The sequence below is a fragment of the Stegostoma tigrinum genome, chromosome 17 (genome assembly GCF_030684315.1).
Source record: "Stegostoma tigrinum isolate sSteTig4 chromosome 17, sSteTig4.hap1, whole genome shotgun sequence".
Lineage (NCBI taxonomy): Eukaryota > Metazoa > Chordata > Chondrichthyes > Orectolobiformes > Stegostomatidae > Stegostoma > Stegostoma tigrinum.
In genome coordinates, this window is record NC_081370.1 from 62,480,184 (window position 1) to 62,507,944 (window position 27,761).

The window sequence follows — 27,761 nt, forward strand, 5'->3', positions numbered from 1 at the left end:
GGTGGGAGGAAGGGATGGGTGAGAGGAAGAACAGGTTAGGGAGGCAGAGACAGGTTGGACTGGTTTTGGGATGCAGTGGGTGGAGGGGAAGAGCTGGGCTGGTTGTGTGATGCGGTAGGGGGAGGGGACGAACTGGGCTGGTTTTAGGATGCGGTGGGGTAAGGGGAGATTTTGAAGCTGGTGAAGTCTACATTGATACCATTGGGCTGCACGGTTCCCAAGCGGAATATGAGTTGCTGTTCCTGCAACCTTCGGGTGGCATGTCCATCATGGGCCTCCTGCAGTGCCACAATGATGCCACCCGAAGGTTGCAGGAACAGCAACTCACATTCCGCTTGGGAACCCTGCAGCCCAATGGTATCAATGTGGACTTCACCAGCTTCAAAATCTCCCCTTACCCCACTGCATCCCAAAACCAGCCCAGTTCATCCCCTCCCCCCACTGCACCACACAACCAGCCCAGCTCTTCCCCTCCACCCATTGCATCCCAAAACCAGTCCAACCTGTCTCTGCTTCCCTAACCTGTTCTTCCTCTCACCCATCCCTTCCTCCCTCCCCAAGCCTCACCTCCATCTCCTACCTACTAACCTTATCCCACCTCCTTGACCTGCGCATCTTCCCTGGACTGACCTATCTCCTCCCTACCTCCCCACCTATACTCTCCTCTCCACCTATCTTCTTTTCGCTCCATCTTCAGTCCGCCTCCCCCTTTCTCCCTATTTATTCCAGAACCCTCACCCCATCCCCCTCTCTGATGATGGGTCTAGGCCCGAAACGTCAGCTTTTGTGCTCCTGAGATGCTGCTGGGCCTGCTGTGTTCATCCAGCCTCTCATTTTATTATCTAAGGTTCTTGTGCTCAGTGCAGCCAGCATTCTGGCTGGTAGTCATCTCACCATTGGTCCCAAATTTTGAACATTGGACGTTAGCAATCTTGGCATGTGTATAATCTCTTGCAATATCAGGACAGTTTTCTCTCCAGGAGGTAAGAAAACAGTATTTTGAGTCAGAAATTCTGGTACCATTTCAGCAGTATTTAGATAGTCTTTTGTTTTTCCATAGCCTCCAGGACTGTGGGCCAGGAGCTGGAACATAGGATCAGTGAAGTCGGATCTTTGTTGATCTGTGTGGACAGAATGGTCTTGTTTTCTTCTTTACGTGTCTGAAGAACATGGCTACAAATGGCCAGGTCAGCCCTGAATCTCAGACTTGATGGGCTGAGCGGCCTTCTGCTCCCACATTTTGAGGCCTTTTATGCTGGATGTTGTTTTCTCCTTCCACCCAGTACAGTGGAGTTGATAGCAGCGAGAGAACTCTTGCCCCTCTCTGCCTCCAATTTAAGACAGATTGCTTTCAAGGAACATTTATCCAAATCTGTCTTATTTCATGGGGCATGTTCATGGTCTTTTTCTCCCATCTTTTTGGGAAGGTGGGATGTGGTGGTGAGCCTTTACTGTGAAATGATGTTTGATATAATAGAGTAATTTGGTAGTTGAAAGTCAGCCATGTTGACCTGACAGGTGTACCAGAAACAAGCAGGAATGGCCAGCTGCCTTTTGACCTGGCTGCTACAATTGTGGACTAGTCCAGTAGCTTCGTTGATAGCAAGGTGCGGAGCTAGGTGAACATAACAGGGCACGCAGCATCAGAGGAGCAGGAAAACTGATGTTTCAGGCTTAGGGGTCTAGGCCCAAAATGTCAGCCCTCCTGTTCCTCTGCTGCTTGGCCTGCTGTGTTCATCCAACTCTAAACCATGTTATCTCAGATTCTTCATCTGTAGTTCCTACTACCTCAGCTTCATTGATACAATCTTTTTTGAATTCCTTTTGGTTTTAAACTGGTATTTCAAATTTGTAAATTACAAAGATGGCATTCAATCATATTTTCTGGATCAAAAATTTATTTCTCTGGATTCCTTGTCCATAATATAACCAATATCACCCTGATCTATTAACATATTTTTCTTATTTCAGAGAAGTATTTCCATCATCACAAGTGTAGTCTGTAGCACTAGACCAAAGTAGATGGAGTGGAGAGTGAAGATGATTATCTCCATACAATGGGATTATAACAGGATGGGCCAATAGATTGAAGAGTTATAGATGGAGTTTAATTTAAATAAATGTGAGGTATTGCTTTTTGGCAAGGCAAACCAGGGCAGGACTTGTACAGTTAATGGTGGACCCCTGGGGAGAGTTGCCAAACGGAGACCTTTGGTTATAAGTTCATAGTTGCTTGAAAGTGGAGTCGCAGGTAGAGAGGGTAATAGAGGTGGTGTTTGGCACACTTGACTTCATTGGTCACTACATTTGAGAGTCGGAGTTGAGGTGTTATGTTGTGGCTGTAAGAGACATTGGTGAGGCCACGTTTAGAACACCGCATATAATTCTGGTCACGCACCTATAGAAAGGAAGTTGTTAAGCTTGAAAGGTGCAGAAAAGATTAACAAGGATGTTGCTGGGATTGGATGCTTTGAGGTTTGGGAGAGGCTGAATAGGCTAAGACTGTTTTCCCTAGAGCTTCAGAGGCTGAGGGGTAACCTTTTATAGAAGCTTATAAAATTGAGGGGCATGGATAGGGTAAATAGACAAGTTCTTTTTTCCCTGGTGTGGGGGAGTCCAAAACTGGAGGACGTAGATTTAAGGTGAAAAGGGAAAGATTTTAAAATGGACTTGAGGGGTAACTTGTTCACGCAGAGGGTGATGTGTGTTTGGAACACTGACCAGTAAAAGCAAGCGCACCAAATGTGGACTTCACTATCCTGTTGACTTGTGACTCCACTTTCAAGGAACTATGAACCTGCACTTTGAGGTCTCTTCATTCAGCAACACTCCCCAGGACCTTACCATTTAAGTGTGTAAATCCTGCCCTGATTTGCCTTTCCGAAATGTAGCACTTCACATTTATGAGTTGAACTCCATCTGCCACTCTGCCAATTCGCCCAACACGATCATGGTCTTGTTGTACTCTGAGGTAGTCTTCACTGTCCAATACACCTCCAATTTTGGTGTCTGTAAAGTTACTAACCATTACCTCCCATGTTCACATATAAAACTGATTAGGATAAATGACAAAAATCAGTGGATCTAACACTGACCCTTGTGGCACACCACCAGTCACAGGCCTCCAGTCTGAGAAGCAACCGTCCACCACCACCCTCTGTCTTCTATCTTTTGAGCCAGTTTCGTATCCAAATGGCTGGTTCTTCCTACTAGCCGTGTGATTTAACCTTGCTAGCCAGTCTACCGTGAGGAACCTTGTCTAATGCCTTACTCAAGTCCATATAGATCACACCCACTGCGCTGCCTTCATCAAGCCTCCTTGTTACAACTTCAAAAAACACAATCAATTTAGACTTGATTTCCCACACACTTAGCCATATTGACTTTGACTAATCAGTCATTGCCTTTCCAAATACATGTAAATCCTGTCCCTCCAACAACTTGCCCACTACCAATTTCAGGCTCGTCGGTCTGTTGTTCCCTAGCTTTACCTTACCACCTTTCTTAAATAGTGGCACCACATTAGTCAAGCTTTAGCCTTCTGACACCTCACCTGTGGCTATTGATGTTACAAATATCTTAGCAAGAGGGCCAGTGATCTCTTCCCAAGTTTCCCACAGAGGTCTAGGGTATGCCTGATCAGGTCCTGGGGATTTATCCACCTTTGTGTTTTAGGATATTCAGCAGTACCACCTGTGATGTAGACATTTTAAGAGGTTGTTACTTTATTTCCCTGAATTCTCCATGTTCCAGATCCTTCTCCACAGCAAACACGCAGGATGCTTGTTTAGTGTCTTCCCCATCTCCAATTCCACACTCAGGTAGCCTTGCTGATCTTTAAGGGGCCCTTCTCTCTCTCTCGCTCGCGCACCCGCTCCCTAGTTAGCCTATTTTGATCTTGATGTATTTGTAGAATCCCTTTGGGAAGTAGGGTAGAAGACAATCCAAAGTTGGCTGAGTGGTTAGTGTGTGATGCTAACAATATGGCTTCAATTGCCACAGTGGTTGAGGTCACCATGAAAGTGTCTCCTCCTTGACCTCTCCCCTTGCCTGGGGCATGGTGACCATCGGGTTAAACCGCCAAACTCTAATCAAAGAGCAGCCATATGGTCTGATAGGACTGTGGCAACTTTAACTTTCCAACTGCTTGAGTTGAGATTAAAAGGTAAAGTTGGACAGTATATGCTAACAGTTGAAATAAACAAATAAATTAAATGAACTTGTTGAGAGCCTGTAGCCCCAACGGTAATGCTAATTTAATCTCCGAACCCAGTGTGACTCTCCACATTTGATAAATCAGTGAGGTTCTGGGACTGGGAGCAAATTATCTGGGAAGATCCATCAGAATAGACTGCTGGGGAGAGCTTATTCATTCTATCAAGATATATTTAATCTGGATTATTTTTAGAAAGTAAACCAAGAATAGTTTAGGATGACTACTGATGACTAGGATGACTTTCAATTTGACCGAAAGTAAAGAAGCTGCATCTCTTTCGAATCAGCATTGAATACAGATCTTCTCAACACCTGTAGATATATAAATCCTCTTAATCCAGCTGTGTCAAAACTAAAAACATGAATTATGTATGTGTGCTTTATATTTGCCAAGTCAGTGACATTGTAATACTGACCACAGTAGCATTGAGTGGCACGTGGAGAAAAGAGATGAGACAATTTCCTACAACCCTGAAAACAGACCCCGTTCTGAATCAGTAGAGATCAGTAAGAAAACAGAAATCAATGTTGCTGGTCTAAGATTCTGTGGGAACAAACTTTTAATTTTTTTTTCTTGCATGTTGAGCTTTGGCAGGGCCAAAGTTTATTGTCCATCCTAATATCTTTTTGAAAAGCTGGTGGTGAGCTGTGTTGGTCTGCTGTGGCCCATCTGGTGTATGTTCACCCACAATGCTGTTTGGAGGGAGCTCCAGGATTTTAGACCCATTGATGAAGGTAGAGCAGTGGATGTGGTGTATGTGGATTTTAGTAAGGCACTTCATAAGGTTCCCCATGGTAAGTTCATTCAGAAAATATGGAGGTATGGGATTCAGGGAAATTTGGCTGTCTAGTTACAAAATTAGCTGGCTGTCCAAGAGAAGACAGAGGGTAGCAGTTGATGGAAAGTATTCAGCCTGGAGCTCAGGGATCTGTTCTGGGACCTCTGCTCTTTGTGATCATTTATAAATGACTTGTATGAGGAAGTGGAAGGGTGGGTTAGTAAGTTTGCCGATGACACAAAGGTTGGTGGAGTTGTGGACAGCATGGAGGGCTGTTGTAAATTGCAACAGGCATTGACAGGATGCAAGGCTGGGCAAAGAAATGGCAGATGGAATTCAACCCAGAAAAGTGTGAAGTGATTCATTTTGGAAGGTTGAATTTGAATGAAATGAAGAATGCAGGGTTAATGGCAGGAACAGAGATCTTGGGGTCCACATCCATAGATCTCTAAGTTGCTACCCAAGTTGATAGGGTTGTAAAGAAGGCATATGGTATGTTGGCTTTCATTAGCAGGATAAATTGAGTTTAAGAGCCATGAGGTTTTGCTGCAACTCTATAAAACTCTGGTTAGATCTGGTATGCAGGGTAGTTTGATCTTAGGATAATAGGTCAGCACAACATTGTGGGCCAAAGGGCCTGTACTGTTCTATGTTCTGTGACACCAAGGGATGACAATCGTGCCAGGTCTCAGTGGTGTGTGACTTGTGGGTTGAGCTGTTCCAATGTGTCTGCTCACATTTGTTCTACACAGCCAAGATTGCAAATTTGGGAAGGCTCCTACCCGGTTTTCTTTGTTTGTTCAAATGTATGTCTGTTGAAAGGGAATAGGTATCAGACAGTGAGTGGGTGTAGCTGCAGAAACTGTAACTCCAATACCAGTGGATGCAATGGCCTAGTGGTAGTATTACTAAATTAGGAATTCGGAGACCAGGTATTGCTTAGGGTTTGAATCCCACCGCAGCAGATGGGTGGAACTTGGATTTAATTTATAAAACACTGGTATTCAAAGACTAAGATGAGCATGAAACCGTTGTCACTTGTACCGGATTGCTCTTTAGGGAAGGAAACTTTGTGACATGTGACTCCAGACCCACAGTGACATGGTTGATCCTTAACTACCCTCTGGGCAATTTGGGATGTCCGCATTTCATGTCCAAATATATCTACTGGCTAGATAAGTACAAGACCTCATGGGTTTACAAAGTGCTGTTGAAGACACCTTGGTGAGTTACCAAGGAAAAATTCAGATCTGCAGCACAGAAAAGACCCTTCAGCCCCTCACATCTGTGCTGGTCAAAAATAACTATCTAATTATACTAATCTCACTTTCCAGCATTTGGCCCATAGCCTTGTGCAGTTGCGATGTCAATGCATATGTCTAAATACATGAATGAGGGTTTCTGCTTCTGCCATCCTTTTTACAGGCAATGAATTCAAGATTCCCATCAGCCTCTTGGGGTGAGAATTCTTCCCCTTGCCCCCCCCCCTCTAAACCTACTGCCCTTCACCCTCAATCTGTGTCTCCTGGTCATTGGTCCAGCTACCAAGGGGCAAGGTTTCTTCCTGTCTGTCCTATAGTGCCCCTCCATAATTTGATACATCTCAATCATGTGTCCTTTCAATCTTCTCTCCTTTTAAAAGGAAAAGCAACTCCAGTGTGACCAGTCCCTACTTCATTGACACACTCTCCAGCCCAGACAATAAGGATGCGCTGGTTTAATTTGGTAGATTGAGTTTTAATTTAAGTGGGCTGCTCCATCCCGAATGATGCCAACCTCCCAGAATGCAGTTGGAGCCCTCTTGTGTTTTTATAAATGGTGGACCGCAGACTTTATGGAATCAGGAGGAAAAACTGCAGAATATGACGAGTAGTCAGCATGCTCCTCCACTGGCAAGTCTCCCACTGTGGCCATCCACCCATCACCGCTTTGCTGTCCCCATTCAGCCTGCAAGTGTGGGTGCATTTATCCACGATTCAAGACCTGCAGCGGAATGGGGTGTCATAAAACTGAAATTAGAAACTAGTCTTGTTGTCATGGCTACCAATAACATTGATTGTTGTGAAAATCCATCTGGTTCACTCGTCCTTTTTACAGAGGAAATGTGAAAATCTGGAGTCTCTCTCTCAGGCCAGACTCTGTAAGCAAAACAATGTTATTTACTCTTAACTGCCCTCTGAAATGGCTTAATAATCCATTCAGCTCAAGGGCAGTTAGGGATGGGCAGCAAATACTGCCCTTCCTAGTAACACCTTGTTCTCCTGAAATAAATAAGGAAAGAAAAATTAAAAGTTAATACTGAAGACTGAACTGCAAAATGTTCAATGGAAAGATAGTTTGCTCAATAGTTGAATAGCTTTTTATGTAGGAGCCAGGGCAATAATATTACTTTGGTTCTGTTACAGTCGCGTAGTCAAAAATAGAATGTCACCTCAGGTATTCCAAATGCTTTTCTCTAAGAGGTTCGTCTACATGTTACAGAGAAGTTAAGTCTAGCTTACATAAGGTAATTGACTGTTAGCAAAACAAAAAGTTCTAATGGATGATCTTAGTCAAAGTCTTGACTGGCATAATGTAACAATTGCTAAACATTATAAAAGTTGAGCCTCTACTATTTATGAAGAATGTAAACATTAAGAGTGCACTTTTTTATACAGAGACGTTTTGACCAGTTGTTGTTTATAGCTGCAGGACTTATCATTTGAAGTGTAGGGATATAGGAATTCCTAAAGAAAAATTGAGTCTGAAGTATGTATCTTTCGTCTTCAACCATCCTGGTCATTGCATAATATAACAATGGTCGTATTGTTGACTAATCACAAAATCATTCTCCATGAATTAGCATATGACAGATCCAGACAAGCTTGGGGATACCCATCTGTAGCAGAGACTTTTTAGGAACTACAGTCCAAAGTCACCTGTTTCCCTGAAGGCAACATACCCCTTCATATTGCTGGAGCTACATTCATCTAGGCAAATGGGGAATATTCCATCGCACTTAACTTCTACATTGTAGATGGTGGACAGGCTTTAGAGAGTCAAGAGGTGAGTTACTCACCACTGGATTCTCAGCCTCTGATCTGTTCCTGTAGTCACAATGTGTATGTGGTAACACAATTCAGTTTCTAGTCGGTAGGAATTTCCAGGATGTTAATGGGGCAATTCAGAGGTAATGCTACTGAATGACAAGGGGAAATGGTTACATACCTGGATATTTTTCCACATAGTCAGATACTGGTGTTTGTAGCTGTACTGGAACAGCTTGGCTGGGGAAGGTGTAGGCTCTGGAGCACGAGCCTTCAATATCGTTGCTAGAATGTGGTCACGATCAAAGCCTTTGCAGTATCTAATTCCTTCAGCCATTTCTTAGTGTGTGGTGTGAATCAAATTGGCTAAAGACTGGCCTCTGGTGCTTTCAGAGGAGGCTGAGATGAATCATCCACTCGGCATCTCTGGTTGAGTTTGGGGACACTCTCGCATTTCAGACCTTTGTTCTGATGTACTGGCAAGTGTTGAAGTCCTAAGAGAAAACAGCTGGATGACTGGTATCTTTGCAAAAAACCTGAAAACATGAAGAGTAGAAACTTGCGATATCTTGACATCCTGATCAAGATATTTCCAATTGCATGTAATTTTTGGAATGATGGAAATAATTTTACATTCTTGGCGGTGCTGTGGCTGGTGCAGAGATTTTCTACTTCCATATCCTGAAATCCTGCAATCTGTGGTAATGAAGGTGTGGGGTCTGAAGCTCATCTTGTTTCAAAACTGGTGCCAAGTCTGGTTCAGCATCAGATGTTTTTGTAGAGCAGCTATAGGGGATGGTGGCTGGGAACTGAGTTTCAAAGAGGACCATAAGCAGCAGCTTCTGACTTCATCTGAATATATTCAGTTATGCTTCTAACATGTTTAATTCCTTTATCCAAAAATGATTTGAATGCCATTAAACTGGTCTGAGAAACTCTTCAGTTTTTCTAGCTTGTCACTGGAAAAACCTGCAGTAAAACAGGTTTAGAGAGAACTGAATTTATTTTAAATTTTTATGAGCAAAAAACCTTTTTCAATTTATTAAACAATCTATTGTTTTTAACTTATGAGAGAAGCGGTATTTTAATAGAGGACACTTTTGCTTCCAGCTGCCATGTTTATGGAACACTGGAAAAGATGCCAAATGAGGCTCATCTCCAAATGGGATCTCTCTGGGTTTGAAGAAGATGAGGTTAGCCTTAAAAATTTGTTTTCTAAAGATTTTTAAACTCATATTAAATAAACTATCTTTTTATCACTGTTTTTTACAGTTTAATAACACTTGTTTCTTCTTCTGTTGCTGACGGCTTGAAGGAACGATTAAAGGTTGGAACTTTTTAAAATTAAATACTGTATGCCTTTTACAAGCTTTGCCTAGTTATGCTTCTAAGTAGTTCTTGTTTGGGCTGGGGAGGAATCTAATGTGTTTTGAATCTTTAGTGCTTTTGCTGCTCTTCCTACGGGTTGTGTTGTAGGAAAGAAGTGGTAATTTTGGTAGTCGATAAGAATTATTTTAATGTTGGGATCTTTTGCCTTCCAGACTGAAGGATTTTTCATGTTGCCCACTCAGTTATTTCACTTGGGTAACTTGGGATTTCAATGATGACGACAAACTGTAGTGCAGCAACGTTAGGTTACTTTAGAAGCTAGGACTCTGGTGATAATGGTTTATGATTTGCCCTTTGCTTCATTTTTAACCAAGCATGAAAGTAGCAGCATTTAGACATCCCACTCTGCAGTGGAGAGAAAGTGCTTAAAAGGTCAGGTGTAGTGGTACTGACTCTGCCTCTCGGCCTGGAGGTCTGGTTTTAAGACCTGCCTGCCCCGTGGGTGGGAAATAACGTAACCTCGCTGGTTGAAAATAACTGAAATGATGAGGTGAGTATTTAGGGTGAAGCAGTAACCAGTGGGATGGGAATTTGGGGAGCTTTCATTTCCTGTGTGTCATCCCCTGCAATGTCCAGTTGGGTGCCTGCCCTGACGATAACAGGTCAGCAATAGTGGAATAAAACCTCCCGCAAAGTGAGCTTTTCCCCAGAACCTGAGCAAGGATTGTCTCCCTTTCTCTTCTAGTAATATCACAATCCTAATTATGAACTTGGCATCTGGCCCATGACTAGAGTTTGATTTACTCGTCCCTCAATAGCGTGTTAATAGCCTCAGATCAAAGAAATTACTGCAAGCAAAGAGACGCTTCAGTTTTTTTTTCAGTTAGGAAAAGGCAAAAAAAAAACTGGACTGGAACTTTCAGTAAGTGTTGATTGACAGTAGAATAGAGGCAAATGCTTTATACATTATCAAACCAAAAGGAGTGGCTCAGACTCTATCCGAGAACAATGGATGTTATCCACCTTTTGGGGAGCTTTCAGAAAATGTTGCAGCTTCCGTTTATGTAAACCATGAATCATCCCTTGTTCCTTGACATGGTCAATAAAGACACTTTTTAAGTTGAAATTTAATAAAAGAAGCAATTTTTTGCTAGATCATCCCAAAATGATTTGGGTCTCCAATGATTGTAGTAGATCATGCAATAAAATAAAACACAAGAATTGTGGATGCTGGAAATTAGAAACAAAAGTTGCTGGAAAAGCTCAGCAGGTCTGGCTGCATTTGTGGAGAGAAAACGGAGTTAACATTCTGGGTCTCGTGACCTTTCCTCTCCGGCAACTTCTGTTTTTGTTCCTGATAAAATAAGGAGTTGTTCTAGAAATGATTCAGTGGCTGGAAAGAGTGCAGGAAGACAAATAGCTATATTTTCAATTGCTTTCTCTTTTAATTTATAAATGCCAAGATCTTTATTTCTGTCTCTTTGGAAACACACAGGATCATCCACGACCTGAATATGAGGCCAGGGTTCTGAGTAAGGTTCTTAAGCAGGAACTCCAAAAGAAGGAAGAGGTATGAACTTCTTAATGAATGAGCCTTGCATTTTGACTTTAGACTGGGTAAAATGGTTCTATGAAGGTCTGCTTGGAAAATGTCAAAGTTTTTGTGTATGCAACTTCAATTGATTTGCATACTTTTCCAAGTAAAATTACTGTATATTTAATCATTAAGTGCCTTTATTAAAAAGCTTGATATTCCAGAGTTGTTTAATATAATTCAATATAACGTTGCCTGTTTACGTCTAAGGTTAGAATATGAATTCCATCCAGTGTATTGAGCCGTCTTGTCGCACAGTTGGAAGCACAACCCAATAGGAGATGGAGGCTACCTATTGTCCTTACTGGGAGATGTCTTGTCTTGTCTTGTCAAAGACTGGTTAAATAAAGGAGAAACATCTATTCTTATTAGATTAGGGGGCCTTTCTGAGTCTAGGATAATGGTATGTTGTCAGATGAAAGTGGATGGAGTTTCACTGTTAATCTGGCACATTATTAACAAGCCCTGAAAGGGTTTGATGCTAAAACTCCATTTTTAAAATAGATTTCACCACATTGAGCCCACAAGGAAAGTTTATCCCTTTTCATTCTCCTCAAAGAGAATCCTTGAGTTAAATAACTTTGTAGTGGATCCCATTGTAGTCTGTGATAATGCTGTATGATTGAATTTAACACTTCCTATGTGGTCCTTTTCTCTGCCTGACCTCAGAAGTCATCGGAACCAGTGGAAGAACAGCCAAACAAATGGAAAAACAGAGTTTGGTCTGCCATGGCCGGGGTGAAATTGGTACAAGTTGAAAAATAAAACTGCTTATTCTTTTTTTCTTCCCTAAGTTTGTTCAGAAAGACATGGGGCCAAGCTTATTTACTTCAAAACAAAGTATATGTCTAATGTCAGTTGCTATTACAACCCCATACCACAATACAATTACAGCAAATAACTATTGCAGGTTTGGTTCACTGTCAGGAAATAGACTAGAAATTAGTTTTCCTTGTTTAGGTGCACGGTTTTAAAGTGCTGCCTTTTAGGATTATCAACATCCACCATTGGTCATTGGTTTGGCTTATCTCTCTGGCCCACCGTGAAGGTCCCATTCATAATCAACTTCATTAATTAAGATGAAATGACTGCACCATAAATAAGCTAGTGACACATTTAAACCAAAAACAATCTAAATTTTGAAGGTGTATGATCCTATTTGAAGTGCCAGTCTTTCTCAACAAGCTATACTTTCCCAAAGCTTTTTCACATTGTATCTAATGTATCTGATAGTTGGTAATACAGTGTATTTAGAGTGGCTGTGCATGTGAGTAATTATGTGGACACCTTTTTTTAAAATTTGATTTTGTTCCCAGTCACCTTGGTTTGGTTGCCACTGTGCATGTTATTAGTGACCTTTGTGCACCATGTGATGTGTTTTGTGATGCTTGACTAGTAGTAGCTTCATGTATTGTAGGGGGTTTACCATTTCTAAACTCCTCATTTTGATCTTTGCAGTTGATAAATATCATGCATTGGTCATATCAAAAAGTTTGAATTTGCACCTACTTGGTAAGACCACTAAGTAATACTGATGCCCTGCGAGTACTGTGTCTAATGGAAAGTGCGACAACATGGGTGCCCCATAAATTAAAACAAATGATGTAATAGCAATCGCTCTTTTTTTTTTCTGAAATCCTAAAGTACCAGACTTGCAAAGTGGCTTCACTTGATCATGTAATTTGCTATTGTAACTTGATATTCATACTTCAGACTCATCAGAAAGAGGGGTAACTTGTCTTTGGACATTAGTACGAAGCACTGACACCATCTTTATATCTCTTTCTGCCAGCACTTATGTAAATTGACAATTGACCTTTTTAAATTCATATCAGGAAAAGTGAAAGGATGTACAGGATATTTTGGACTGAAGAATGAAGTAGCTAAATACTGTCTAGATAAGAATCTAAGCAAGGCATGGTGAATGAGATTACATAGAACGTCGAACAATACAGCGCAGAACGGGCCCTTCGGGCCTCGATGTTGCAACAAACTGTGAACTAATCTAAGCCCCTCCCCCTACACCATCCCGTCATCATCCATATGCTTATCCAAGGACTGTTTAAATGCCCCTAAAGCGGCGGTGTTAACTACATTGGCAGGCAGGGCGTTCCATGCTCTTACCACTCTCTGAGTAAAGAACCTGCCTCTGACATCTGTCTTAAATCTATCACCCCTCAATTTGTAGCTATGCCCCCATGTACAAGCTGAAGTCATCAACCTCGGAAAAAGACTCTCACTGTCCATCCTATCTAATCCTCTGATCATCTTGTATGTCTCTATTAAATCCCCTCTTAGCCGCCTCCTTCTCTCCAATGAGAACAGACCCAAGTCCCTCAGCCTTTCTTCATAGGGCCTGCGCTCCAGACCAGGCAACATCCTGGTAAATCTCCTCTGCAGCTTTTCCAATGCTTCCACATCCTTCCTGTAATGGGGCGACCAGAACTGCATGCAATATTCCAAACGAGGCCGCACTAGTGTTTCGTACAGATGTACGAATCTCAAACGGGACTGTTCAATAAGACCATAAAGACTGACAATGCTGGAATTCATTCAGGAAGGACAATAGGGAAGTTATGTTAGACTCGTGTGGAATCTTGACCATAGCATACTTGGACAGTTGTAAAATCCTATGGTCTCAATATTCTAAACAGTTGTATGTGGGCACTGGAGAATGTTCTAAAGAGATTACAGAGGAATTCTGAAACTTGGACATTGCATTGTATCAGGATCAAACAGTCTGGAGTGGCTTGCTCGAAAAGTTAGCACTAATGAGCAATCAAATGTTTGTAGGATTTTTTTTTCAGTTGACATTGATTAACTTTGGCTTGCCTGAGGTGGAAGAATTTTGAGCAAACTAACTAAATTGAGTAGGGTATTCAGGAGAAATGTCTTTACAGAATGGTGAGAATATGAAGCGTGTTGCATGTTTTTAAAAGCAAAAAAAAATGGCTAAAGCAAATTTCAGGCACAAATCAGGAGTGTGATGGAACACACTCCACACACCTGGATGGATGCAGCTCCAACAATATTAAAGAAGCCAGGAAAAAGCAGCCACCACATTGACAAACATCCATTCCCTCTACCATTGATGCTCAGCCGTATCTCAGTGCATACAATCTACAAGACGCATTGCAGAAATTCACTTTTGACCTCATCATCCAAACCAGTGACCTCTACTACCTCAAAGCGCAAGGCTTTGACTGTTAAACACCTGGTGTTAAAATATTTGGACAAAGTTTAATAATCAGCAACACCTAGTTATAGATATTTTCCAATCAAAAAGTTCAGATGTTGTGATACACCTCTGGAGCAGGTGGAACTTGAGCCCAGCCTCCTGACTCAGGCAGGGACACTGTTAATACACAGCAAGAACCCTTCCACTATGTAACTTGTAAATGGGTGACAAATATCCACCCAATTCTGTTCTCATCCACATATTCCTTAGCTGACCTATAACCAATGCCCACCATCTAGTTACATCAGGTCTTGTGCATTTCAGACACATCCCATCAGATTTCACCACCTGTAGGTTTCTGGCCAAACAACTCACCATCTTGGTACACAACTATCACAAGTTTCTTCGTTGTCGCTGAGGTTGGAATGTTGGAATGTTGGAGTATTGGATCCTAGCAGCAATGGCTGCCACAGTACCTAAAGAACTACAGAATTTCTTCAAAGAAGCTCATTACTACCTTCTGCAAGGTAATTAAGTTTGGAGAATGTGTTCACCCAACCAGCAACACTCGCTCTCAGTGAATTAAACACAAAAAAAATTAATATAATACAACCTTCTATTCTCAATTTCTTTATCTGAGCTACCATTCACTGACTCAACTTCTGCAATTTAAGGCTATCTTTTTGAATCAACGAGACAAAGAAAAGCTACACTGTATAGACAGGCAGCTATTCCTGCCATTATTTTAGTTTTCAGTGTGAATGGCATAAAACAATTCATAACATCCCGTTCTCCATCTTTCCAAACTGCTCTCAACTTCTCAAATGTACCAAGAATAGATGGCCATTAGTTCATGTGATTATCGGTTGATGGTTCAAATTTTACCCTTGTAACAGTCCTTTTTTTCTAAATTAATTTCATCGTTTGTATATTCCAAAATAAAGATTTGCAAAAGAACTTTGGAACTTAAATTGTTGGAAGAGAAGTCTGCATCTAATTTTGAATTCTGTGCTTGTATTTTTGGGGCAAATACAGGCCTTGTAAGAAGCGCAATGCATTTGCATTTTCGATAGTAATCTAATATCATTTTATAAACACAGTTGCTGGAAAGGCTCAGCAGGCCTGGCGGTATCTGTGGAGGAGAAAAAGAGTTAACGCTTTGGGTCCGGTGACCCTTCCACAGAACTCTAAGTTTTTTTTTCCTCTTCCACAGATGCTGCCAGACCTGCTGTGCTTTTCCAGAAACTTTGTTTTTGTTCCTGATTTACAGCATCCACAGTTCTTTTGGTTCTTAATTTTGTAAAAATGAAGCGTACAGGAGCTGGTTGACTTGTCCTGCAGCTGGTATTACGTTCTGGGCAGAAAGACCAGCAGGGTAATGCGTTTGCTGGCAGTCAGATTTGGACAGGAATGGCTGAGCCCAAAGTTAATCATCCACAACTGGAAGGTAACATTCAGCTGAAGGAACATAGTGCATCCAAGGCTGGATGCACTACAAGCAGAAACCAAAAGGACTGCAGATGCTGTAAATCGGAAACAAATGAAAAAGCTGGAAAAGCTCAGCAGGTTGAGCAGCATCTGTGGAGACAAATCGGTTAGCGTTTCATGTCGCTGGACCCAAAACGTTAACTCTGATTTCTCTTCATAGATGCTAGCAGACCTGTTGAGGTTTTCTAGCAATTTCTCTTGCTTTACAAGCAGTTTGATCGCTCAGGCAGTTCCAGGTTGGAAGGATGAGAAAGGAGAAAGAAGAGGGAACTCCAAAGTTCATGTAGAAGTTTATCCCCACCTGTTAGATGTTTTTTGCCAGTAGTTGGGAGGGGCAAGTAAATCTCTCCAGGTGTTCGGGCAATGAATTTACAGAAGAGAGAGAAACCACTGCTAGAGGCCTGGTGGATGTGTTGCATACCTGGTGCCTCGCTGATTGAGTGTCAATGTAGCTTCACCCTGATGAAGGTGAAGGTTTTCAGATGTTTTCTTATCCATTGCGCAAGAACATTTTTTTTAAAAATCTCTTGGCAAAAACAATACTTAGCTGACATAAATCTAAGTAGTAATTGCTTTTTGCAACCATTCCACCAGAAATATTACAGACTTTCATTGTACTGAAGATCTCTGACATCTGACAGTGTTCTTTCGTGGTGCAGATAGGACTTTGAAAGATTTCTGTTAGCATTGAAAGAATATGTTGGTGTAGAAGTGAAGTTTTTTTAAGCAAGGCTTCATGATAGCTAATATGTCAGCTTTCATTTCAGAGTATTGAGCATCAGACTCCTGTAATAGTGGTGCAGCAAACTAAAACACAGATCATGATGAAATGAAATTTTTGGATAGAAAGATAAGCAGGTAGGGGGTGGGATGAAGCAGGAGAGAGAAGACTCCTGCAAAACGTGAAATCCAGCACAGACTAGCTAACTTGTCTCTGTGCTGCAGATTCTATGTGACCTGTTGGATCCTTGACATTTTAAGAAGCAGTTCGGAATATTACAGTTAAAAGAAAGTGTTATTAAAACACAGGAGTATGGGTTTGCCAATTGGCATTGTCAGTGAGTAGGAGAATACATTCAAGCGTAGATCAAACAATTGAGCAGAATGACTATTGACTTTTGATCCAGGAGTCAAATGTATTGACATTCTGCATTAATTCAATAATATTGAGGTGAAATCTGTTAGACTTCACAATTCCAATCAGGACTAATTTTTGAACTAAAGCTCCCAGCATTTTTTTGAGTCGAAAGACAGGCTTGAGGAATTAACTGTTTTTTTACTGGCTCTGCTTTCAATTTAGACTGAAAAGGAGAAACTGACTTGGAGGGACCGTACCCCTGCTTACATCACCAATTTCGTCGCTGTTCTATTTATGGTATGAATGCCAGTAGATATTTTATGAGCCTTGTTCTTCTGTATTTTAGATAACATTATTTTAGATAACATTGATTTATTATGAGACCTTATAACATTATGCACATTTACAAACTTAGCTATGAACTGAGTTGGTTTAAAAAATGTTAAACAGCACAACTGGAGGCCATTTGGTCTATTGTACTTTTTAATTTGGCTCTCTTTTCAGAACTATCCAATTAATCCTGTTCCCTTGTTCTTTCCCAGTTGCTGGGCATTCTTTCCCTTTCAAATATTGTTCAGTTTCCTTTAGAAAGTTGCTCTTGAATCTGCCTTCACTGCTATTCCTCCAGATCAGCATGGCTCACTGCTCAAACATTCAGCTCCTTTAGCTTCCAAAAATGATCATGTTGACAAATATCTTAAAGCTGTATCCTTCAGTAACTGGCTCTTTCACCAGTGAGAATGCTCTCTTGGTCACACGACCTGAGCCCTCCATTTTAATTTAAATGGCTTAAGCTACAACTCACAGCTGCAGCACTAAATACTTTTTAAAACCTTAGTGTAGCATTGCGATACTTAAGTTGGACATTTCTTCATTCTAATTCTGCTGTTAAAAGCGCACACGAGTACAAAGATGGGAATCAAAACTGATTCCCGGGCTAATAAGAATGAGCATCAAGAAAATGTTAGAAAACCACAACAATTTGGAATGACTTGGAAATACCTCATTGAGAACCTTTTTTATGCTGTCATCTGTTAATAATATTTGAGATCAGAACTGGAGAGTGAGGCTATAGAATAGAACTTTAGGAAATCAGTTTAAGCAAAATTAAAAACAGATATGAAGAATAAATGAGTGATTAAATGAAAGAATCTGCTTGGTAACGGAGCCAAAAATGATTATGAACATCCAGAATGGAACAGGATTTGGTAAAAAGCAAGTTAGGTTATTGTAGGGCTGAGACTGCATTAATCAAATACTTTCTTACATGGTATATGGTCCATGTGTTCTCTTAATGCTATTTTTGTTATAACCATTGCACAGTTTGTAGCTTACAATTTAAACAGTCCAAATGGAACCAACCGAATAACTAGGACACTCCAGTCAATAGTCCAAAGGAAAAGTCTCCAAGATCAAGGAAATGAATTAATTCTCCTTAATCCCTTTAAATACAAATGCCTCTCACTTTATGGCTTGCAGGTCATTTCCATCTACTTGTGCATCTGCTGAGCACAGAATCCTCACTGACATCTGGTTTTATTGTTGTAATCAATTTCCTTCACCTCTGCGCTATTGTCCGGCTTATTTTCACATTCGCCCCTTCCATGGGATGCACTTCTACTTCTCCCGTTCATCACCCTCCTCCCTCAGGTTCTGTTCTCTACCATTTCACTAGCCGGTCATCAACTCTATTGGGTGTATCTGCACCTGGCTACATCCTCCTTATTCCTGCCAAACTTAGATTTCCAACTCGGGATCATCATTAAAGCTCTTATTTCCACTTTAAAACTCCAATATCACCTTGACTGATCAGATTGCTGTGATCAGCTCTAGTTCTGATTATCCAATATCCTATAAGATTCCCAGAGGTATCTTTGGGCTCTATGTAAATACAGGTTGTTCAGCTGCTGACTTTGCCAACAATAAATACAGCAATTACCACTCTGATTCGATGATTAAAATGAAATTATTCTAAATAAAAACTATAACCGTGTGCTTGTATCACAACTTTTTTTAAAAAGCTTTTTAATTTTGTTTTGAGGCACCAAAGCTCTGGATTGTTAACTAAAATTGTCTGCCTTCTCCAGATTGGTCTGACCTTCGCAATAGTATTTGGAGTGATCATGTACAGAATCTCCATTGCAGCAGCTATGGCTGTGAGCCCCGACCCTTATGCGAGAAGCAATGTTAGGGCCATTGTCACAGCTACTGCGGTTATCATCAATTTGGTGGTCATTCTCATTTTGGATGAAGTATATGGCTCCATAGCCAGATGGCTGACAGTAATTGGTAAGGACAAGTTCTAGACATCACCTTTTCATTTCTTAGTTAATTTCACTCGCTTGATGTCGTGTCACCAGAATGTTTGTTTGTTTGTTTTTTAATGCACACATTGCATTCAAATGGTGAGCAATTTCTAAACTCTGTTTGGAAGCAAATGGGTTTACAGAGTAGAAGACCATTCTGTTTGCATTTGTACAATTTGTTGGCTAATCAAATCAATTAGATTCCGCTTGCCCCAATACTAATATTAGCTATTTGTAAATAGCCTTTATTTGAGGTGGTACGGTGGCTCAGTGGATAGCACTGCTGCCTCACAGCACCAGGGACCCATGTTCAATCCACCCATTAGACAACTGTCAATGTGGAGTTTGCACACTTGCCCCATGTCTGCATGGGTTTCCTCCCCGTCCGAAGATATACAGGTTAGCTGGACTGGCCATGCTAAATTGCCCATAGTGTGCAGGCCAGGTGGATTAGCCATGGGAAATACAAGGTTACAGGGATAGGTGGAGGAATGGGTCTAGGTGAGGTGCTTTTCAGAGAGTTGGTGTGAATGGCCTTTTTCTGCACTGTACAGATTCTATGAAAAAACCTGCCGTAAATCTTGCTGCTTTTTTTTGTTTAACCAAACTGAGAGCAAAGACTATTTATCCTACCACCTTATCCACTACTTATTCTAAATATTTTCTGCTTTTCATCATTATATTGCTTGCAGGTTGGTCTGTAACTCAACATTTTTTTAATTCCATGGGATGTGGGTATCGTTGACTGAGCCAGCATTTTCTGCCTACCCCTAACTGGCCCAACACGGAGTGCCTTGATATACTACCATTAAGGGCATTGAGAGTTAACCACATAGCTGTGGGTCGGGAATGGTGTGTAGGCTGGACCAGGTAAAGGATGGTACACTTCCTTCCCTAAAGGATAGTAGTGAACCAGATGGGTTTTTATAAGCGTAGGTAATGGTTTTTTTGTTTTGAATTAGCTTCCAACTTGAGGTTTGTGAATTGACCTCACCCGAGATGAAGATGTAGTAGTATTTGCACCCAGAGAATTAGCCTGGCTTTCTGACGTTACCATAATGCCACCACTTAGCTGTTTTTCCCATAAAAGCTTCAGCTCTGCTTCAGCTGAGAAGTGGCTCAATTGGACCCTGAAGTTCATTGAATTTCACAGCTGTTTGAGAAGTTTACACATTGCCCATTACTAGTAAACCTTAGATTCCAGATCATAGACTTTGTACACTTGACATTTTGAAGTATGATAGATGCTCTTAAAACCTTTGAGAATAAACAAGCAGTCTGTAATGGTAATGGTTATTGGAGGGAGGTCAGAAGAAGTTTAAAAAAGAGAAGAAACTGACATTGGCAGTTCAAGTGCGATTCCCTTAGCTGACTGCTGGCATGAAGGGATTGCCTTCGTAAGAATGGCTAAATAGTTGGGTTTTTTTAGTCATTCGAATTTAGAGGAATGAAGGGGGAATATTTTTTGAGCTTATACGATTATACGGGAGCTTGAGAAGGTGAATGTTGACTAGATGGTTCCAGACTGGGGGAGTCTTGAACTGGGGGGAAACAAGCTACAGATTAAGAGGGTAACAAAATGTGAGGCTGGATGAACACAGCAGGCCAAGCTGCATCTCAGGAGCACAAAAGCACAAAAGATGCTGCTTGGCCTGCTGTGTTCATCCAGCCTCACATTTTGTTATCTTGGGATTCTCCAGCATCTGCAGTTCCCATTATCACAGATTAAGAGGGTACTGGTTTAAAACTGACCCCCAACAAGAACAGCCTTTCTCCTATTGTGCCAGGGTATGACTCCATCCAGCAGAGGGACCCCCCGCCTTCCCAGTCACCCCAGTTTACATTGACTGCAGTTTTGTTAGGACTAAAACAAAAATTGGGATTACTGGAAAAATTGTCGGGTCCGGCAGAAATCAGAGTTAACGTTTCGGGTAGGGTAACCCTTCCTCACAACTTGCTGGGCTCCTTGATGCCACGCTTAGTTGAATGATGTCAAGGGCAGCCACTCTCTCCTCACCCATTGAATTCAGCTCTGTTTGGCCATCTTTAGAGCGAAGCTGTAATGAAGGGATGAGAAGTGTAGAGAGCTCAGGGCAGAGGAGATTAGAGAAGGTCAGGGGTGAGGCCGCCTTTTATCAGATGAAAACATTCTATTTAATATCTTGCAGACTTTCACTGGTTCTTAGTTCTATGAGAATTAGTGAAAGTACAGATCATTTGGAAGGTGGTGTGGGTTGGGAGGAGAGGTGCTGACCAAGAGAAATTGTGCTGTTTCTGCCATTATTTGTCCAATGCTGCTGCATGCTGTTTTAGCTTTATTTAGTGATCCTATTTTATTTTACCCCTTCTACAGAGATTCCCAAAACAGATAAAAGTTTTGAAGAAAAGCTAATCTTTAAGGCTTTTCTGCTGAAGTTTGTAAATGCCTACACTTCAATCTTTTACGTTGCATTTTTCAAAGGCAGGTGAGTGATTTTAGAACAAAATGTTCCCCTTCACGTGCCAACCTAGCAAGGACTCTGATACAATGAAATCGCGCTATGGCCAAAACAGGTTGTGTTCTTGTTGAAGTAATGTGCAGTCTTAAACATCTGCCCCAAGGCAGTGTCCTAGTCTTAACCAAGTTAAACTACTTTCTTCTGTCTCAAGTACAGAACAGGGAATGCTTGCTGTTGATTGCAATATGCAGTCCTAGTCTCAATTAGCGGAGACAACGCAGCAAGGACTGGACACTATTCAAGTTTTCGTTGATTAAAGTAGTGAGTAACATTTGTGAGACACAAGCCAGGATGGAATTTGGCTTTTTCAACTTGATCATGAGGTATCCATGTGCATCATCTGCAGGATGGTACTTCAACTTCCCAAACTGCACCCTCAAAGGGCAAGGGCCACAGGTGCAGGAAAACTCCATCAGCTGCGAGTTTGTCTTTAAGTTCCTTCACATTCCTGACCAAGAACTATATATTCCCATTGAGTTAAAATTGTGGAACTTGCTCCATGTGGGGCATAGCCTCACATGGAGCGTTTGGTTTGTGAAAGCAGCTCACCATTCCCTGCTCGATGGAAGCATTTGCTGAAATTGTCTGTGACACTCCTTTTAAGAAAACAGTTCCGCAGTTGGTTTGGCTAATTGCTGGTGGGGATGAAAAACTCTTTCTGATGGAGCCTCCTTGTGATTTTGACTCTGTTCAACCAAAGTGTGACATAACACAATGTGCCACTTTATTGGGAATATGATTTTTATCAAATATCAGATAACAAGGTGTGGAGCTGGATGAACGCAGCAGACCAAACAGCATCAGAGGTGCAGAAAAGCTGATGTTTCTCCTTTTTGAAGACGGGTCCAGACCCAAAACGTCAGCCTTCCTGCTCCTCTGATGCTGCTTGGTCTGCTGTGTTCATCCTTTCTCCACACCTTGTTATCGCATTCTCCAGCATCGGCAGTTCCTACTATCTCTTACCAAGTATTGTTTGCTTCTAGGTTCGCAGGCCGTCCTGGAAAATATACATATATTTTTCGTCACATGAGAATGGAAGAGGCAAGTTGGTTTTATTTTAAATAATTGAAAATTAGTCTGGAATCATATGAGATACAAGGTGTGGAACTGGATGAACACAGCAGGCCGAGCAGGAAAGCTGACGTTTTCGGGCCTAGAACCTTCCTGAAACATCAGCTTTCCTGCTCCTCTGCTGCTTGGCCTGCTGTGTTCAACCAGCTCTACACCTTGTTGTCTCAGATTCTCCAGCATCTGCAGTTCCTACTATCTTGGAATCATATAGCAAACTTTGCAGTGAGAGAAAAGACTGACTTTTGTTCAATTTATTGTTAAGTGTGCTCCTGGAGGCTGCCTGATGGAACTCTGCATTCAACTGAGCATCATCATGCTGGGCAAACAGCTGATTCAGAACAATCTGTTTGAAATCGGCATTCCGTAAGTATTTACCTTTATCCTCTACAGACTGGTGAAGGACATGAGACTAGTTCGATTACTTGTGAACTTGTGCTTTATTTTTCTTGTTTTTCTTTCTTCGTATTGCTTTCATCAATTATTCAAGCTTCCTGTGTCTTTTGAGCATCTGGCTTGAGGCCTATATCCTTGGGAGGAGGAGTCTAACCTGTACTCCAGCCTTTCCCAGAGTCGCTGGATAAAAGCTACCAGAAGGTGTACAACACCAATGGTAAGCAGTGTCTCTGATTTTGTGACTTCTGTTTGCAGCCTGTCCTCATCGGGAAGGCTGTGATCAAGAGCTCACCAATGGAACAGACAGTCACGCAAACACTATCCTAATACATTCCAAAAGCTGATGAGGTGGTGAGATGTTCTGGGTGACAGCTAACAGCTGTTATTGCATTGGCCTGTTGTAATCTCTGCCTGGTATTGGATTCTGGTGAAAGCGATCTGATATGCAATTGTGTTTCCAGGTGTAGATAATAAAAGTTGCAGCCCCATCCATTTTGAACAATCACCCAAGCTGTGCTCCTCCTCCGATATGCCAATAGTCCTATGTACATCTGTCTTTCAGGTGTTTTATATGATGTAACATCTAAATAGTAAATTATGTTTTTTGGTATTTTGAGATATTAACAAGGTTTGGACTGTTGTGTGGGAAGAGGGTTGATGATATGTTTATCAAATTCATACTGTCAAATCAAGACCATAATTAAAATCAAAGTTGCCATGTGTAAACTTTTTTTATGATTTGCACATTTGGTCAGAATATTCAAAATAGAACATTTGATCCAGGCCTTGTGGGAATTTTTATTATTGTCACATGATGTAATTGATTTGTAGAGCTCACTAAAACCCATTTATCAAATCAGAATTATTGAGCTGTAAGCCTTTCATGATAACTCCTTAATTTGTATTAAAGCTTCTGGAAGGTCAAGGAGATATTCCTAGGTAAAAGGTAGGAAAATTATGGCAAAGGGTGATGTGTGCAGGGTTGGTGTTGGAAAGTGTGGCTAATGGGTGCTTCAAATCCATGGATACCTCCAGAACTGCCTGAAGGCATTCCTGAAATAAATCAGTGGGACCTACATCAGGTGAGATTTGACTTTTATTGTAGTGATGTGTACCTAACTACTGTGGAAGGCTGTTCTTGCCAGCAGTACAGGCAGATCACAGCAAGCAAGGGAGTACAGATCATAGGGTGCTTAGACAGAGCAAGGCTTACAGGCTTCACTGCACAAGAGGTGCACAAAGCAACATTATTTGAAGTTAGAGAGCCCATTCATCAGCCTAATAACAGCAGAGAAGAAGTCGTTCTTGAACCTGTTCGCACAAGCTTCTGTATCTTCTGCCTGATTGAAGAGGTCGTAAGAGAGCATTACTGGGGTGAGTGAGGTCTTTGATAGCCTTTCCACAGCAATGAGAGGTAAATGGAATCCATAGATGGGAGTGGTCTGGACTATGCACACCACATTCTGTAGTTCTTATGATCCTGGGCAGAGCAGTTGCCATACCCACTGTTATGCACCCGGATAGTATGCTTTCAATGGTGCCTTTGTAGAATCTGATGAGGTGCCCTAATAACATGCCAAGTTTCCTGAGCCACCTGAGGAAGAAGAGACGTTGTCTCCTTGACTGTCACACGTATGAGAGGAGCCTTTTGGTCTGGTTGTGGCTGTAAACTTTCAGGACTTTTCATCCAAAAGTCAATAGCAACAGACATGTGAAGGATTAATTACAGTTTCTAAGTAATCCACCATCTCTCATTGAAAAGGAGTAGGGAAAGATATTGCTTTTTGTTTCACCTCGTTTGGCTCTTGGACTCGAAGCAGTAAGGTGCCTTGAATTAGGCCACATCACAATACATGGGCCTCAGCCTTGACTCTAAATGATGATGTCTCTGGAATTTATGCTGGCATTGAGTGAAGCCTGTACTGTCCCTTTAGACTATTTGAGCTGGAAAGTCAGATTTTTTCTTCTAAACAGCTTTTCATTTTCTTTTATTAGTTTCATTTGATCTGTATCTTCTGGGCTGTGTTGAACTGGTCAATGTTTTTGTTTCGAAAGTGAACATGTGACCATATAATGTCAGAGATAATGGGAACTGGAGATTCCAAGATAATAAAATGTGAGGCTGGATGAACACAGCAGGCCAAGCAGCATCTCAGGAGCACAAAAGCTGACGTTTCGGGCCTAGACCCTTCATCAGAGCTCTCTGATGAAGGGTCTAGGCCCGAAACGTCAGCTTTTGTGCTCCTGAGATGCTGCTTGGCCTGCTGTGTTCATCCAGCCTCACATTTTATTATCATGTGACCATATAAAGTAGGAATAGGCCACTTGGCCCCTCCAGTGTAGTGCTCCATTCAGTAAACTTATGGCTGATCTGATTACTCCACGTTTCCAACTATCCCCTCTGCTTATCAAGAATCTAATTACCTGTGCCTGAAAAATATTGAACAATTCTGCCTCCACTGTCTTTTTTAAAGAGGTGGGGAGTTCCATAGACTCATAACCCTCAGAAAAATAACCATCTCCATAGAATCCCTACAGTGTGGAAGCAGGCCATTCAGCCCATTGAGTCCACACTGACCCTCCTGAAGAGTACCCCACTCCCTATCCTATCCTATCCCATCCCTACATAGTTCTTTCACAAAACCATGTTGACTGTCTGGTTACGTTGAGCATAACTGTGTCCTGTTATAACTTCTTTCATGATAGCTTTAACATTTCCTCAATGCCAGATATTAAACCATCTGTAGTTTCCTGCTTCCTGTCTACCTAAATTTTTTTGAATAAATGAGTTAATTTGCTAACTTCTAATCAAATGAAGCGTTGCTCAAATGTAGGGAATTTGGGAAACCTTAAAACCGATGCATCTGTTATCTCGCTCACTGCTTCTTTTTAAGGTTCTTGGATGAAATCATTAAGCCCCTGAGGCCTGGACAAACCCTCAGTTCCAACAATGTTGTCCGTACCACTTCCCTGGTAATTTATAATTTTCTAGAGTTACTCCTTCTCTCCCTTCCATTTCCTGATTTAACAGCTATTTCTGGGATATTGCTCATATCCTGTATTTTACTGGTAATCTGGTTATGTAGTACATTACTGTAAAAAGGAGTTGATTAATATCTGCACAGATCATCTGAGGAATCTTGTCTCTTGTACTTGTTGTTTCAACTCTCATTGTTGCCTAATGCAGTGATCTGTTCAGTGAACAGCCGCTAAGATATCATCGGTATTTGTAGTGAAATCAGTATATTTTGAAAAATACTGAACTTAAATAATTTGCTTTATTCTTCACCTCTTTATTCCTCCATATACCATTGAGAAACAGAAAAAATACCCACAAGATATCATCTCACCAAATAGATTCATGATGCTTCATTGCACTATATCTGATCTTATCAGAAACAAGAAAATGTTGAAGCTGACTCTTCTTGTGATTTAGCCACATTGTAGAATTTGTTTAATTAAATCTTTCACAAGACGTGGGTGTCACTGGCAAGGCCAGCATTTGTTGCCCATCCTTAGTTGCCCTTAAGCTGAGTGGCTTGCTTAGGCACTTTGGAGAGAAGTTAAGAATCAACCATGTTGGTGTGGGTCTGGAGTCCCAAGTAGGCCAGACCAGGTGAGGATGGCAGATCTCCTTCGCTAAAGGACATTAGATGGATTTTTGATAGCGATGGTGGTCACAAAACTGAGACTAGCTTTCAATTCCAGATATTGTTTTGATTCCTTGCTGTTAAACTCTCTAGCCATTTACCTTGTTGGGATTTAAACCTGTCTCCCCAGATCACTAACTAGGATCTCTGAATACAGTGTTATTACATTACCATGTCCCTGAAGGAGTCTTACTGGCAAAGCAAGACCTGTTTCTAACTATTTTACCCATGCCAACCTATTGAAAGGGTGATCCATTTGAGAGTCTCTCCATAAACTTTGAATAAATACTTGGCCAAAAAAATGTATGCAGTTCCCTCTCCAAAGCTTCTATTGAATTTGCTATAACTCCCACCTCCCCGCTGGGGAATAAAAATCAGGCAATATGCCCAGACTATAACACTCCTCTCTGATTCCTTAGCTGATTTTTCTGAAATCAATGTCTTTTGACCCTCCTGCCAGGAGAAATGTATTCTCCTTATACACATTCCATCAAATTCCTACATCATTCTAAACATGTCTATTAAAATTCTCTCTCTAACCTTCTCTGCTCTAAGGAGGAAAGTCCCAGCTCCCTCAGTCTCAAAATGAAATCTCAGGCTAAAGTACAAACTAGCAAAATTGACATACAGTTCATTTGGAGTGATGTGTGTATTTTGAAAAGCCTTTTGTCTGTATAGTTTGCCAGATGAAGATGATGAATAGTTTGTTGTTCCTCAAGTTCTACACTGTCAAACACAATCCCATTACATCGGTACATCTGGCAAAACTCAGCTGCACATTAAATAACCTGAGATTTACCTCGAGTTTTCCTTTCTCTTAGCACACGTCAGTATACAAATTCTGTCTACCCACAATTCCCTGCTCTTTGTGACAAGTGTCTACTGTATCTTGCTGTAGAAATCCTCTGAGAAAGAAGGCTGTAGTTTCAAATCCTCCTACAGAGCCTTTAGGACAAAATCTGAGCTGATGATTCAGCTCAATGCCAAGAGCATGCTGCACTGTTAAACATCCTAATCCTATAGCTCTATTTTGGAAAAACTAGGAAGTTCTGCCCAGTACTAGCTAATATTTTCTCCTTGCCCACTGCCGAAACATTTTTTCATATAAATCAAAGAACTGCAGATCCTCTAAATTTTAAACAAAGCAAATTGTTGG

General features: G+C 41.3%; 1 protein-coding gene across 2 annotated transcripts in view; it reads left to right on the forward strand.

The window, feature by feature from the left end:
• ano1a (anoctamin 1, calcium activated chloride channel a) overlaps positions 1-27,761 on the forward strand; it is a 208,274-nt gene that overhangs the window by 131,940 nt on the left and 48,573 nt on the right. For both annotated transcript variants that reach the window (XM_059652199.1, XM_048545941.2), the window contains 9 exons: positions 9,131-9,213; positions 9,336-9,347; positions 10,845-10,919; positions 11,613-11,690; positions 16,910-16,984; positions 18,775-18,976; positions 21,347-21,458; positions 22,475-22,532; positions 22,825-22,925. In XM_059652199.1, coding sequence (XP_059508182.1) covers positions 9,131-9,213; positions 9,336-9,347; positions 10,845-10,919; positions 11,613-11,690; positions 16,910-16,984; positions 18,775-18,976; positions 21,347-21,458; positions 22,475-22,532; positions 22,825-22,925 — 796 coding nt within the window. The remainder of the gene's footprint in view (positions 1-9,130; positions 9,214-9,335; positions 9,348-10,844; positions 10,920-11,612; positions 11,691-16,909; positions 16,985-18,774; positions 18,977-21,346; positions 21,459-22,474; positions 22,533-22,824; positions 22,926-27,761) is intronic.